This window comes from Nothobranchius furzeri, chromosome 14 (assembly GCF_043380555.1).
Source record: "Nothobranchius furzeri strain GRZ-AD chromosome 14, NfurGRZ-RIMD1, whole genome shotgun sequence".
NCBI classification, from domain to species: Eukaryota; Metazoa; Chordata; class Actinopteri; order Cyprinodontiformes; family Nothobranchiidae; genus Nothobranchius; species Nothobranchius furzeri.
The window spans coordinates 24455728-24471782 of record NC_091754.1 but is presented as its reverse complement, the minus strand read 5'-3'; the positions used below and the strand labels follow the sequence as shown (position 1 = coordinate 24471782).

Sequence of the window (16055 nt, the reverse complement as noted above, 5' to 3'; positions counted from 1 at the left end):
TTTATGCACAAGTGTATTTACCCGTTGCTCTATGTTGACTGTGTATTCCTGATAAAATAATGATGATTCACCTCCTTCCCTTATCTTGAGAGGCGCTATAGAAATGATACTTTCTTCTTCTTCACATTATGCTTAAAATCTTTGTCATTTTCCTGATAAAATAATGATGATTCACCTCCTGCAATCTAATTTTTTTTATCTCTAGACAGTGATTTTGTTTTGTCTTGCGGTGGTTTATATCAAACAAAAGTGAAAGGAATAGGTTTTAAACCATTTACTAGGAACCATATTTATGTTTTTTGCTTCTTATAGGGACTTTACGGACTTTTGAAATTTTATGCTCAAGATTGCCCCCTCAGGCCAAAAGCGTAATGGCAGCTTCAATAGTAGGCTCGTGCACGAGGCGCGCATGCTGTACGTGCACACTCCTTAACAAAAATAACAGCTGAGACAGTCCCTTTTGTGTGTGTGTGTGTGGGGGGGGGGGGGGGGGGAGGACAGAGGACAGGAGAACGCACAGCTAATTAATTAAATAAGTGGGTTCTGTATGTTTCTCTTCAGCACAGCCGAGCCGACAAAGGTTTATGATGGGTCAGTCCTCCTGCATGCTCAGATCATTCCCTTCCCTTGCTTGAAAAATTGTTCCAAAATGAAAGTTGAACCCACATCTATTTATCTGTGAATTCAATGCCGTTCGGCGAGTCTCAAATAAAAATGTGGGCATCTTACTGTAAAAAAAATATACCATTAATGTAAAAAAGAAACTCTAAATAAACTATGTTCACATCCAGAATCGAACCCAGGTCTTCTGCATGAGAGTCAGACATCTTACAAGGTGAGCTAAGCTCTAGTAACATTCACAGTATCTGTAAGTTTTATATCCTTGATGACAGCTGAAACAACGCCAAACCAAAGAACAGTTCGAAGCGAAAATGGTTATTTTGTTGCTAATTTGCAGGAAATATCTAGAAGAAAGTTCTACAGAAAGTAGCTAAGGGTCCTCAGAAATGTAGCTAGGTTCATCACTAGATGTTAGGACCAGCGACAAAGTGGCACTACCTCTCTCTCTGCTGCTAAAGCTACTGATAGCAAATGCTACGGGCTATGCCTGAGCATGAACGCGCATGAAGCAGCCTGCTCGACCCGAGCAGCTCTCTTTTTCTGTGATTTTACAGAAAAACAGGCAATCACAGTAAAAATGCCGGGGCTCATTCTACAGGACCAGGGCATTGCAGGAGAATGTATGAAGAAGAAATTTATTATTTCTATACATGTTTGGGCTGTCAAACTTCCATAATGCCCCTTTAATAAAAAGTACCAACTATTTCAAGCTCTATACTAATGAATCAATCACATCTGGGAAAACTGAGATCAATTTGTTGTTTTTTAATGAGGTATGTAGACAAAAAGGAAAACAACTAATTTCCTCAAGCTTTTTGTTCATTAATGTTGCCTTAGCCTAACTGCCACCAGGCTCTTGTTCTCAGCGAGCTTCATAATGTGAGCAACCATTTTCCAATAGTCTGATATGTGATCCGTCAAATGGGAATAAGAGACAGACCTATCCCATAATGCACCACAAGCAGACTGTAAGCCCACCAAGATTGTCTCGCACATTCATCAGCAACACCCAGTGCAAAGCCTAGTCACATGATTACCCTGTTTGACCTGTGTGTGTGTGTGTGTGTGTGTGTGTGTGTGTGTGTGTGCGTGTGCATGTGCTTGTGCTTTAATTTGTGCTGAGCTGGGACAGTTCATATATAAATTCTGATTCAGACAAAAGTAAATAAGAGATAAAAATGTGAAAAAGGTTTTGCAGAGTCTGTGTCTGGGTAGAACTGTGTATGCTGACTAGAGAGAACATGTTTTCCAGTCGTGAGAAGACTTAGTGCTCATTTTTCCTCACCAGCTGTTCATGTGGAGGACCGGCTGAGTGAGCATGAGGAGAGAAAAGGGGACAGACAGCGAGAGGAGGGCGACTGAGGCTGAGGCTTTGCTTTAAAGTGGATAGTGCACAATATAACAGCGTGTGATCTTCAGCTGATCACTGAGCTGTTTAAAGATGCAACCTGCCAGCGTCTCATGCTAACCACAGGCTATGAAAAAGAGCAGGATATGACTTCATTACAGACAGCATGCAGAGTCCCAAAGAGTGTTAACGTCCCAGAGAAGCTCTGTGAATTTTGTGGCAGATGGTCGACCCCCACGCCATTAAGTGACATCATTTATCTGGTCTGGCCTTGGAGTGAAGCTCCAGCACAGACTGTGTCAAACCTTAAAAAGGTTCAAATTAGGGACACTGAGCTGCTGAAGTCTTAAGCCAAACCAGTCGGGTTACATGCTGCACATTCATACGTTTTCAGAAAGGCTCGAGTGAAATTCACCCACGGGTTGTGAGACAATGTTTAACCTCCTCTCTCGAAGAAACAAATATGTAAAATTGACTTATTAATTCAAACCTAGGTAACTCACTGTCAGAATGTGTTCAAAGTAGGTGCTTTATTTGTGGTTTCTTTTAATGTTTCTTTTTATTTTGATGAAGCATAAAAACAATGTATAGGCAGAGCATGACAAAAGTCTTTCAGCATTTTATCTAACATATAGAGGCTAATATCAAAATACAGGACTTCATGTCTATGTTGTTTTGTTAGAATTGCCCCAACAGATGAAAGAAACTCAACATCACACCGAGTCTCTGTTTTGATATTTATCATAATAATAGTTTTATCTGTGTGTGTGCACGTGTTTGATTGTGGTGTAAGCAAAAAACCCCAAGAACTACTGGTCAGATTTTAAAGACCAAGTTCACTGAAAAACCACTTTCTTTCTTATTTTTGAAATATGAATGGTCACTCTGAGTTTAAGGCCAAACGTGTGAATAGTCTTCTACCCCTATTTCCTGGATTAGCCGCTGATAGAAAATAGGCGGGGAAACGCTCGAGTTAGAAAAGTTGATGTCTACGTCACATTGAAAATTAGTATTCATGGACTCACCCATCTTGGCTCGCGACGGGGAAGACTGTTGTTGATTTAGCATCGAGGAGTGCAGATAGTTTCTACTACCTGAGGTATGCTAACTGTTAGCACTAGCTAATCCACAACGTGGCAGAACTCCTTCAGGCTTGTGTCATTTGTGGAGATAAACAATCAGCATTGTAAAAGAAATGGTGACAACAGTAGAGTAGTGTTGTCACGGAAACCGGTGTAGCGGTAAACCCCGGTAAAAAAAGTTGACAATAATAATAACCGTCTTGTTTTTTAAAAATATATTATCTCGGTGGATTACCGTGGCTGCAGTGTAGACGCGGTGACCCTTACCAGCCACCGTATCATCTGCTGAAGTTGCCGGCAGCACATGCGCACTTTGTTGTTTACAACCAAAACTTTCTTGAAGCTAAGCTGAAATAATGGCCAAAGGAGGAGACGGCAGCACTCAGGACATTTATTATCCCTCAAAAAAGACAAAGTCGGAAGTACGGGCATTTTTGGGATATTTGAAGAATGCTGAGGGACTGTTGATAGAAGACGGCTATCCTGTTTGCAGCACGTGCAGAAAAAGTGTCTGTGAAAGGCAGCAACGCTTCAAATCTCATGACACATCTGCGTGACCATCACCCACAGCTCTACAGTCAACGCAGGGCAAGCTAACGTTTGCATTTTAGCTCAAATGCGTGATCCGAGGATTTGGGTTGAGGGAGAATGCAACGAGTCGCTATATAAAGCAGCCGCAGCGCCGCTACCTGCATATAAACCGTGTCGCGGACACCCCCATATTGAAATGAAGCTATGCATTACGGGGCTCCCAGGGGCAGATAAGAGTTGGTCTCTCTCCGAGAATAATTATGAATTTAACAATGATTACTGCCTGATGACTTTTCCCAAATCTGCAAAGCGCACTAGAAGGACACAAACCGAGGAAAATATTTTCCTGATATAGGGCTCCAGACCCCACGTGACTCTCAGTTAGTAGACGCCATATTGGCAGGTAAAAGAAGCTAAACAAACACGGATCGTAACCATGAACGTGAACGGGATCAGCTTGGATTTTACTTCGGCGGAGTTTACTTCACACTTTAAAACCGAAGAAATCGTTTTATATAGTCAGAAATTAAATAGACTAAACATCTCCGACCCTTACCGTGCCCCTGGGATACTTTTTAAAAACGCCAGAAGCTGTCGGAGCGGACTTCTTACCGGACCTGGCCGGGGGAACCCCTTGGGATTTACCCGGAGGAGCTGGCTCAGGTGGCTGGGGAGAGGGAGGTCTGGGCCTCTCGACGTTACTGCCCCCGCAACATGAATCCGGATACGCGGATGAAAATGGATGGATGAATGGACAAATAACAGATTTACACGTATGTAGTTTAAATAGAGTGCTGTGCTGTTTGAGTGTATAAACTGAACGCCAAGAGAAATCACTAGTTTGATTGTTTTCCGTGAATAAAATAAATATGTCAGGCAGGAGCATCTCAGGATCTGTCTCGGTGAGACAGATAATAGCAATCCAAAGTGCTTTTTATGTGTGATCTGACAATTGATCAACCATTGCTTAAAAATTAAATACAGCTTAGCCGGTTAATTGCTGTGATCATAAGACACGTAAACGGCAGCACGCAGAAATCACGAGGCAACGTTTTACGTGATGTTTACTTGTTGCTAGGAGTAATAAGACAGAAAAAGCCATGCCAAAATAAGTTTAGGAAGCCCACTAAGAATCGCAATAAAAGCATTTAAAATAAATACCATACACAGTTGAGGAAACGTTGGTTTAAGTACCTGATATGAAGTGGTCGCTGCATAAGCGAAAACCTTTACTCTCAGGATCCCACAGTTTCATTTTAGCCCGGTCACTAGCGCGTTTCATGACAATGATCCAACGTTTGTGGCGTTCCGGATCTTGGGGAATCCTGTAGATGGCTCATTCCTCATGTTGTCCGCGTCTGTTCTGCATCCTGGGGCACAACAGGAATCTACCATATTTCCTGTCTGATTGAGTTTTCTGACAATAACAAATAGTCCAGCTGCCGGCTTCTACCTGCCAATATGGCGCCGTTTCGATTTGAACTGTTGCATGCCGGGAGAAGTGACGTTAACTCCCGGAGCTCTATAGGGTTTATTACTCAAGTAAGGGTAAAAAAAGTAACTGAGTAGAAGGCTACTTGAGTACGGAGTATCATCTGATCTAATATTTTTAAAATGATGACATCAAACAGACAAAAAATAAGAAGTTATGGGCAAATATTGGTATTTTAAAGACTAAAGGGGAAAAATGTAAACAAATAAACAACATAATTATAAAATAACAAATTTTAGGCAAAATTTAGACACAAACTGAGGACAATATTTTCCTGATATACAGGGTTTATTTAGTTGTCTGAAAATGTAACACGTTTAAAAAAAATACCGCGATAATACCGAAAACCGTGATAATTTTGGTCACAATAACCGTGAAGTTAAATTTTCATACCGTGACAACCCTACAGTAGAGCAGCATTGCTGTTAGCCAATCAGAGGTGAGATGTCTGGATATCAGTAAGACTCCAAATCCTTTCATCTTCTGCTGCCCTCTGCTCTGGCTACCTTTGACTTCCTGAAACAGGAGCGCCAGAGCTTTATCCCTATAGAGATCGACTCATTTATAGTAGAAAACACTGCAGACACACTGAAAAAACAAGTGAACCTTGTCTTTATTAAAACTTTCAGTATGCAATAAATGATTATGCTTTATTGCAATTGCAAAAGGATGACTAACAAAAATAGGCATACCTCAAGTCTATTTCCATTCATATTTAGTTTCATTTCAAAATCCATAGTCATTCCAGAAGCATACTCTAAATACTAAACTGATGTTTTTAAGATTTGACAGAAGTGTCTACAAAAACTATTTTAATTTCATAAAGCAGGCTTGACGGTGGTCTTGGTGTGATGACTTTAAAATACCAGACGGAAACTGTTTCTTACATCAAGTTTCCAATGAAAACGGTCATGCTGTTCTTTGATGATGTAAAGAGTTTTACTAAAGAGACCCTGTCGAGAGGAAAATGTGCTCTATTACAATCACCACAAAATAATTTTCATCATTGCCTAGAAAGTACTTTATCAGCTGAATCTATTCAGAACTCTAGGTAGATGATACTTGAGATGGACAGAAATAGCTTTTTGTATTTAGAATAAAATGATTCTAATAAAAAACTTCAAAAACCCTCAAAACTGTTGGATGCAAAAACCAAAGCAGCTTAAACAACCTTAGAATAACTAATAGTTTTTGCAAGGTTCCAGAGTTTACTTTTGAATGAAAATGTTGATTAACTAGATATTTTTCCAGGCTGCAGGTTTAGGCTCTGCTGAATTACAGAAATGACAACAAAACAACTTCCTTATGGTTACTGCAGGGCTTTTGTATTAGATGGTATTAATCATAGTTGATGTGTGTCTGATATAACAGTGCAGATGCCCAAAAGGTTGACCCATTTAAATCTATAACTGGTTGCAGGAGACATATGCAAGTAATCTGCAATTTTAGCATTTATTGCACACAGCAAATATTTGTAAGCATAGCCTGGGCTCCTTGTCACGTCATAGTTCCAGAACAATTAAAACCAGTATCACCCTCTAATTGGAGACTTATGTCCATGTAAACACGCTCATGCAGGCGCTAAGCCAAGAGTTGTTCAGCAAAGAAACATCAACTCATCAGTCAAATCTGTTGATAGCACAGGAGTAGGATGACAGCAGCAGGGTCCAACTTGGAGAGATAAATAACGTATCCTAGGTGTCACCTGAATTAAACCTGATGAAAGCATTAATACGCTCTAATTTATTTGTAAAAAGGAAGTTAGGGGCCTCCGTTTATGAATACACACACATACATACTCTTTCATGTAGGGTCGTGTTGAATGCACATTTTCATTTGTTTTCTTTCGTTCCCCAGCTTTTCTGATCTCCCTGTTCGTGAGATAGATCGCTCCAGTTACATCTCACTCAGTTACTCAGTTACATCCATTACTGAGGTTAATTTCTTTCATGGTTGGTTACGTTGTTTGAAAAGGTGATGAAAATGAAGCCATTTGAGTGTATATTAGTGAACGCACATGTCTTTCACGCATCTATTACCTTAAATCTCTTGTCTTGTAGGACCTTTTTGATCGCCACTAGTTCTCCGGAGTCGCAGAGCTTAGCTTGGTAGACGACACCGAACGACCCGTTGCCGATGACCTTGGTGTCCGTGTAGCTCACCTCCTGTGGCCGGTCGGGGCCTTGGCCTGGGGTGGCCACGACTGTCGTTACCTTGCTGCCATCTTTGTCTCCTACAGATAAAACCACATTTACAGGTGTTCATAACAAAATGTTTGGAGAGAATATACAATTAAAAAACAATGACAGAAATATTGTTTGTAGAAGTTTGGGACACCTCTACAAATAATTGTAAAGGTTCTAGAAGTTCAACCCAAACCATTCTTGATCTGCAGGGTTAAAGCAGTACACCACATAAACACATACCCAGTTGGTCAACCTCGGTCTATGACATCACAATATATCATTAGACCTTCTGGGAATGCCTTTCCTTCCACTTCCTTGCAGGGAGAGTCAAGGTCCAAAGTCCACATTAGCTGGCAGTTAAAGGGACAAGCTGTACAGTATGTGCAGCTATGCAATCACTAAAGGCTTAAAATAATCAGGCTACTGAATTATGAGGACATAAAAAGATAAGAGGTCTGAGAAAAAAACAGGGTTTCTTTCCCCAGAATGTCTATAACTCAAGACAGATTCTGTATCATCATTAACAGAGTGTGCATTTGTGTGCAAAAGAAAGAAAGATCTGCCTACGTACTCCAGCACTGCAATTTCTATAACGCCTCTGCACTTCCTCAAACCGTGAGAAACGTCTGTGTGCACACGTAGACAAACATACAGCTCAGCGTGAGCTCACTTACTGGTGCAAATAAGTGATGACAAGAGCAATTTGGCTGGATTTTAAATACTTGTTTCTTTCTTTTTCAGTATTTTCAGACATGGACAGGAAAGGACTTGCCTATTTTTAATCATCCTGCAAATGCTTGAAGTGTTGCCACAGTTGCAACAGAAAGATCCATATATGGCGAATAAAAAAACTAGAGTAACACAACAGAGTGCTGCAACTTTGAGCCAAAGGCATCAATAGTCAATTAGGGTCACTGGGTTAGCCAAGGCCACAACTGAAACTGGCTGACACACAAAGGGGACAAACAACATAAAATAAATATTTATGCTGAGGATCATCATCACAAACAATACAGAAAATAAGAGCACAGTGGATGCCCAAAATTCACTTTAAATTAATGTGAGTACAATATTTTAGATTCTAACGGCAAAGATCTAATCTGATTTTAAGTTTTGGAACTGAGTCCCAATCAAACTCTTTTGTTATTGATCAAAACGGAGTATCATGAGTACACCAGGTTTATGAGCTAACACTTTCTGACAACTGCTCTTCTTTAAAGGGGTTCTAGAATTTTAATCCATATTTACCTTGTTGTTGAATATAGGCAGACTGTGGTGTCTAATGTAGCACACCAAAACATTGGTGTCATCTCTGACCAGCTTTACTATGCAAATTAGTAATTTTGTAACATTTAACAAATGTTTTATTTCCGAGAAAAGCTGCATTAACATGTCACATACATACATCCTCATATCTGCATGCGCCAACTCACTTCAACATAAACATTGGTGGTGGTGATACTAACCGCAGAGCACCCTGAGCACAAGCTACTGCTAATGGCCGTGTTGGACGAGAGGAAAACAACTGAGAAGAATGTTGGAGCACACATGAAACTTTCCAAGATGTACCGGGAATATCCAGGCTTTAAATGAATGCCATATAGATTGATAGCTTGCCTATAGAGTTATCCAGATACTGTACAGGGACTTTCTGGCTTCAAGTTGCACCATAGAGCCATCAGGGTCAACTGGCCAATTATTTTCATATCCTGGCCAAATGGGCAGGGTAAAGCAGTCTTTACATTACAGGGGCAGCAGTAGCTCAACCAGTTGAGCGGGTTGTCCAGTAATCGGAAGGTTGCAGGTTTGATCCTGGCTCCAGACAGAGAATTCTGATGTTGTATCTTTGGGCAAGACACTTAACCCACCTCGCCTGCTGGTGGTGGCGTCTGTGCTCGGCAGCCTCGCCTCTGTCTGTGCGCCCCAGGACAACTGTAGCTACAGTGTAGCTCATCACCACATGTGTGAATGTGTGTGTGAATGGATGAATGATACACTGTAGAGTAAAGTGCTTACTCTGAAAGGAGCTTTACAAGTGCTGGTCATTTATCATTTACATTTTAGGGCTTTATTTGTTTTTAGCTATTTATCAGGGCTCCTGGACCATTTTGAGTCCCATTCTATATGCCACACAGAGGCTCAAAGAATATTTTCCAGTGGTAGAAAGAGTTGCTACAGGATCCCTTTGAAGGGTTAACATAGCTGCAGCACAGAACAATTTTAAAGCAGAAAAAAAGCAAGTACAGAATTTTACAGTTTGGTCTAAAATTATATACGATATATATATTCCTCAAACCTTTAGGTTACACAGCACCAAGTGTACTCTGCATTGAGCAGCCAGCAGAAGCTTGCGCACACACGCACACACACACACACACACACACACTGTGTTGACGTGTACAGGCAACTCTAACCCACTGCTGGAGTTTAGCTGGTGAAATCATTCACTACATTCGTAGAAATCTACTTCAGGAATATCCGCTCTCACACAATGCAAACATGTATTTTTTTCAGGAAACTCTAGAAGTAGGCAGTTTTAGATATTAGACCTGAAAAGTGCTGCACAGCCTGCGAAGTTTAGAAATGTCATTCCTGCCAACACGCCCAAAGGGCCAAGTACTAGTGACTGATCATGATCTTATTTTTCTCCCCCTTCAAACTCCAGCTCTCTTTTACATCCTGAATGATTCTGGTGGTTCATTTCTTGCCCTGCTGTTTCAGTTAGAATCAAAGTATAATTAGTTCATTTTGTTCCCATCATCACTTGTGAAACGTGAGAGGGGGTACGGAAAAGGGAAGGAGAGAAAGAGCTGCAGCTTTGAAATGCTAAATAAGCCTCTCATTGTTCTTGGCCAGCTGCCTTAACCCTAAAAACAAACCCTAAGAGTGATAATGTGAATGTATGTACACATGTACGTGTGCCCTTCCATCTGCCTCTCTGTGTTTGAGTGTGTGTGGTGGGGGTTTCTACAAAAACACATTCAGGCTACAGCTGCTAAGGATCATCAACAAAAGTACCCACACACACACAAGAGCTACACGTGTGTGGTTTACGTTGGTAGAGGTCAGGTGGATGGTAAAAGTCAGTGAACAACAGTCTTATAAAAGCTGAGGTCACAGTACAAACATCCAACAGCTGATACTAAATTGTTTGTGAAAGTTGTTTAAGCAGGAATCTGGAATTTCCACTAAAATTTTTATAACCCAGATCATATTTTAGCGTCAAAATCTAGACCAACTGTAGCAGCAGCAAAGGATTTTGTTCTGCAGGTTGGTTTATACACGTTCCATTATAGTCTCAGCAGGTCTACCATTGGCATGATCGATTTTGTGTCTTGCCACAGCGCTCTACATTTGTTGGGCGGCCTTTGCATTAGAGCTGCAATGGAGCAAAAGAAACAAAGATGGCATCAGCTCAAGAACGCTGCTCGTTTAAAACGGCTTTGGCATCAACTTTGTGCGATTTATACTTAACCCTCTGGAGGCAGGCGTTGCAGATTTGCAACAGTTAAAACCTACCTACCTGGTTACTCCATATACGTATTTCATGAGCATTTTTTAACTCATAAGTACTTCTGAAGGACTTAGTTATTCGTCCTTTTATCAAAACTTATTTTGAGCCTGATAGGGTTAAGGATTTCTTTGAGAAATTAGTAGATAGAGGTGCTTAAGTCATTTATTTTAAAAAAAAAGGGATGTATTTCCTTCTTCTTCAAGGGTGTATGCAGGCCGCATCCGAAATTAACGCTCGCCAAATGCGAGCAAATTGCTCCATTTGGCGAGTACATTTTTGAGCTCTATCTGCCACATAGCTAGAAATGTTTCCACCAAATTAGTTATGTTTATCAGTCATCTTCCATGGATTTCTGCTACTCCTCCCACCTGCATGCAACGTACACAAACGTACGCGAAAAGTGAGCGCCGCATCCAACGTCATTTCCACCTTTCCCATTCAATCAGTTTATCAAGTTAGCAGTTAGCTTTGTGTTAAAACTAGCGGTAAAATGTGGTGGTTTTTAACTGGAGTCAGCCAGCCTTCCAAAGGAAAACTCGTCGAACTGGAAGAAAAACCACCAGGACCAGTGGCAACCAGAAGATTTTGTGAAAAGTGGCGAACTGGAGATGGCGGAGTCGTGAGACAATGGCTACTTTATGATGGCCACGTAGCGTTGCTGCCTTTCACAGACACTTTTTCTGCTCGTGCTGCAAAAAGGATAGCCGTCTTCTATCAACTGTCCCCCGGCATTCTTCAAATATCCAAAAAATGCCCATACTTCCTTCTTTGTCATCTTTGAGGGATAATAAATGTCCCGAGTGCTGCCGTCTCCTCTGGCCATTATTTCAGCTTTAGCTTAAAGAAAGTTTTGGTCATAAACAACAAAGTGCGCATATGCCGCCAGCAACTTCAGCAGATGATACGGTGGCTGGTAAGGGTCACCGCGCCCACACCGCAGCCACGGTAATCCACCGAGACAATTTTTTTTTAAATAAACAAGACGGTTATTATTATTGTCAACTTTTTTACCGGGGTTGTTTACAACCAAAACTTTCTTGAAGCTAAAGCTGAAATAATGGCCAAAGGAGGAGACGGCAGTGCTCAGGAGGACATTTATTATCCCTCAAAGAAGATAAAGTCGGAAGTATGGGCATCTTTTGGATATTTGAAGAATGCCGAGGGACAGTTTATAGAAGTCCTGTTTGCAGCACGAGCAGAAAAAGTGTCTGTGAAAGGCAGCAACGCTTCAAATCTCATGACACGTCTGCGTGACCATCACCCACAACTCTACAGTCAACGCAAGGCAAGTTAGCGTTTTAGCTAAAATGCGTGATCAGAGGATTTGGGTTGAGGGAGAAAGCAACGAGTCGCTATATGAAGCAGCCGCAGCGCCGCTACCTGCATTTAAACCGTGTCACGGACACCCCCATGTTGAAATGACGCTATGCATTACGGGGCTCCCAGGCAGTCCCTTTACTATTGTGATCAAAAATATTTAATCTCAGTTCTGAGGCTGCTCTGTAAATAGTTTTCAAATAAACATTACACATAGCAACTTCTGATCAATCCATATCAATTTCAGATTTAAAATGATGTATTGATGTAAACCACACCCACTAATTTCCAAATAATAAATAAGAGGTGCATTCATCTGTGTATCTCCTTTGATCCACATTAGTGATATTTTCAGCACCAGAACAATGAAGCTAAGAAACAGATTCCAGAGTTTGTTAGTAATTTTATTTATTAGGTGCATCGGACCTGTTCTATTTTTCTCTGAAATGAGATCAAATCAGTGCTTCTATGGGTTGTCTCCTCTCTGCACTAGAAAAATGTACTTTATTATAATGTTCACTGTAATGCATCTTGATGTTCTTAAATAAATTAAATCAAAGATACTGGTCAATAATGCCAAATATGTAAATTTGTGTTTCAGTCATTTTTATACTGGCTTAAAAATACTTCATTAAGTCTACTAAGCAGGGGTGTAGAAGGTTTTTAATAGGGCCAGCCCAGTAATGATCTTGGACCAAAATAAAGAACGCAGAAAGTCAAATAAAGGGGGGCAAAAGGAGATGTTTTTCCAGACGCCAAGAAAAATTAAATGCCAAATCCCCCCTGCAAAGTGTGTCACTGAGAGTTTAAAACAAAAATTATTCCTGTGCAAATATTGGTGTATTCACCTTTAATACTAGTTATTTAAATGCAGCAGTTGCTGGATTGGTGCAGTTCAAAGTGGAGCGCATCAAATAAAACAATATTAACATACCCCGCCACCCGCCACCGCCACCACCACAGCTGGAAAAATCCCTAGGAGAAACACTACGTCAGCAATAACTCTTATTATCTGATGGAATTACTTATTTTTGTCCTAATCCAGTCATAATCCAGAGATGGTGATCTGGCCAGTTAATCTCTGCAACAACTCAAGAGCAAATGTTGTACAGATGTTTGTGATCACAGATGCAGCCCATGCAGAGTGCTCAGAAAATATGTGAAGATCTTTTACAGAAATTATTTTAGTCGGTTCACATTGACCTGTCTCCAAGTCTTAACATGACACTACATCAACCCATGATACATAAAGACTCAAGGTTATTTGCTTCAAACTACTTAAAGATCTCATTCACTTGTTTTTCTATAAATCTGCTGTAGCTTCTAGTATGAATAAATGCCTCATGATTCATTTTTGTGGGAAAAGGGCTCCTGCACTACTGTTTCAGAATTTCTAAGTTTGTTGGAGAAGTGGAGGAGCAGAAAATGACAGGAGGTCTTACTACTTAATTTTCATGATATAAACATTTCTCATTTCTGATTGGCTAAAACCAATGTGACTCTTCTGCTGCCTTTGTTTGCTCTTTTTCTGGACTAAAATTGCAAAGCAGATTTTTTTTATTTCTACAAAAAAACAAGCCCAAACTTCGGAGATACTAATGCTAATGGCTAGCTTCTACAGGCTAAAACGAGTTTAGCTTTCTTGACACAAAATCAATAATGCCTTTTGTGGTCCGAAGCCAAGCTGCAAGAGGCCATGAACACTAATTGTTCCTGACGTAGAAGAGACTGGCTTTTTCTGACACAGACCCTTTTCCATCTATTTTCAGTTAATGCAGCCATATGAGTTGAAGAAAATGGTCACATTTAGCATGCATGCGAAACTCCTAATGACCAATCATATCTGAAAAAATATTACATGAATCCACAGTGAACATGACCTTTTTTTCATGAAAACCTTTTACTTAAGGAACTGTATGATTTTCTATGAAAAAAATCACTATATGGAACAGGATCCATTTTGGTGGCTAAGGATCAGGTCTCTGCTTTTTGCAGATTATGTGGTCATGTTGGCTTCATCAGACTGTGATCTCCAGCTCTCGCTGCAGCAGTTTGCAGCCGAGTGTGAAGCAGCTAACAACTGCGATGACAATCAGCTCCTCTAAATCTGAGACCATGGTCTTGAGTCTGAAAAGGGTAGAATGCCTTCTACAGGTCAGGGACGAGGTCCTGCCTCAGTTGGAGGAGTAACATTCCTGCCATTACAGCCCAAGAGGCTTTAGAAAAAGAATAACCGAATTTGAATAAAAGCTATCGTACCATTTGGACTTGAGGCATGGTTGAGGTAATCCTTTTAAAGTAAACACTCTGAAGTTTTCCCCACAACAGTGAAAATGTATGTAAGTGATAATGTCAGAGTATTATGGGCTTTAATGTCCAGAAAAATATTAATTTTTATTGTCGATAATTTTTTTTTTAAATACACACTTTAAAAATAACATCAGTAATGAGATATCTACTGGAAAACATTGTGTGTCAATAGTCTGAAATCTTTCCTCGTCACACACCAAATTTTACAGTAATAAACCTAAAAATGAGTATTTGGCAGATATTTTTATAAGATGAGGTCCAGGCGTTTCAAACGAGAGGATTGGAGAGCTGAGTCGAAAGTTCTTAATTTACCGGTCAGTCCATATTCCAACCTGGGCTTCTCTGCTTAGGCTGCTGGTCCAGTGGCCCGACCTCTGATAAGTAGATGAAAATGGATGGATGGTATTTTTTGGCTTTAGGGCTGGGCAATATGGCCTCAAATAAATATCACAATATATTTAGGATTTCACCTCAATAATGATAAATAAACGATAACTACATGTAAGCGCAGAAATAAAAAGTTGTCCACTAGATGGGGCTGTCACGTGTGTTAAGTTGAACGTCGCCAAACTACACACATCTTTTCATTTTTATTATTATCACATTTATTGACATGGGAAAAGGAAATTGGTTAGATTCTGAAATTTTGATAGTGATACATTTTCGATTTATTGCTCAGCCCCATTTGTCTTCATTATTAACTGATATGCTGACAATCCTTATGATAGTGCGTCTGATCTTTAAGAGCACTAAAATGGTCTGAACATTGTTCATCAAGTCTAAAGCAAAAAATGACCAAATTGTATCTAAAGAAAGTCACAATAGCCCAATTTTAAATTTGTTATTACGACAGCAATGAAAAGAAGCCAAAACCAAACACACATATCTCATGAATGGTTTCTACTAGGGATTTGTATTGGTGAAATTCTGGCAATACGATACGTATCACGATACAGGAGAGACAATACACTATATCGCGATATATTTGCGATACATTCAGTCAGACGATATTGGCGATTTTTTTCGACTGAATCTATTAAAGGAAAATTCAACAGACCAAACTGATACTTAACATGTTTCAAATTAGGTATCTGAAAAATGACAGAGGGATTTACCCCCAAATTCCACTACCTCCGCTCCGCTCCGCTGCGCTCCGACACGAACGCCGGAGCAAAATCGGTCCCGTTTTAGTCAATCAGAGCAATTCCACTACTGCGGCCGTGCTCCGGCAGTGCGGCGCCGTCCTCTGTTCCGGCAAAAAAAGAATCGATCCTATTTTCGCCGGACGCCGGAGCACCTCCGCAGTAAATGGACAGAAATCACAACCGTCCAACAGGAAAAGGAGCGGGCACAACTTCCGTTTTTCACAATACATCGATAAACAAAAGGCGTTTTTTCTTTCATATGCACAAGTTTAACAACTTTTAACAACTATCAGTGGCGGCTGAAGTTTAAATGCACAAAAGTAAGCCATAAATACAGTTTCCACTATCAAAGTAGTCACACTTTGTTGATCCAAACACTGCTGATCTCTCAACACAAATGATAGGCAGATTAAACAGTTCATGTCGATGCTTCTCCCACACAACGGGTGTTTGGATCTAACTTCCGCGTTTATTGCTCGGACTGTATCGCAAGATCTCGAAAATCCCGC

The 16055-nt window shown here is 40.4% G+C and overlaps 1 protein-coding gene across 2 annotated transcripts in view; it reads right to left on the bottom strand.

The window, feature by feature from the left end:
* The window catches only part of gsk3ba (glycogen synthase kinase 3 beta, genome duplicate a), a 36936-nt gene that overhangs the window by 18397 nt on the left and 2484 nt on the right, over window positions 1-16055 (bottom strand). For both annotated transcript variants that reach the window (XM_015966280.3, XM_015966281.3), the window contains exon 2: window positions 7114-7307. In XM_015966280.3, coding sequence (XP_015821766.1) covers window positions 7114-7307 — 194 coding nt within the window. The remainder of the gene's footprint in view (window positions 1-7113; window positions 7308-16055) is intronic.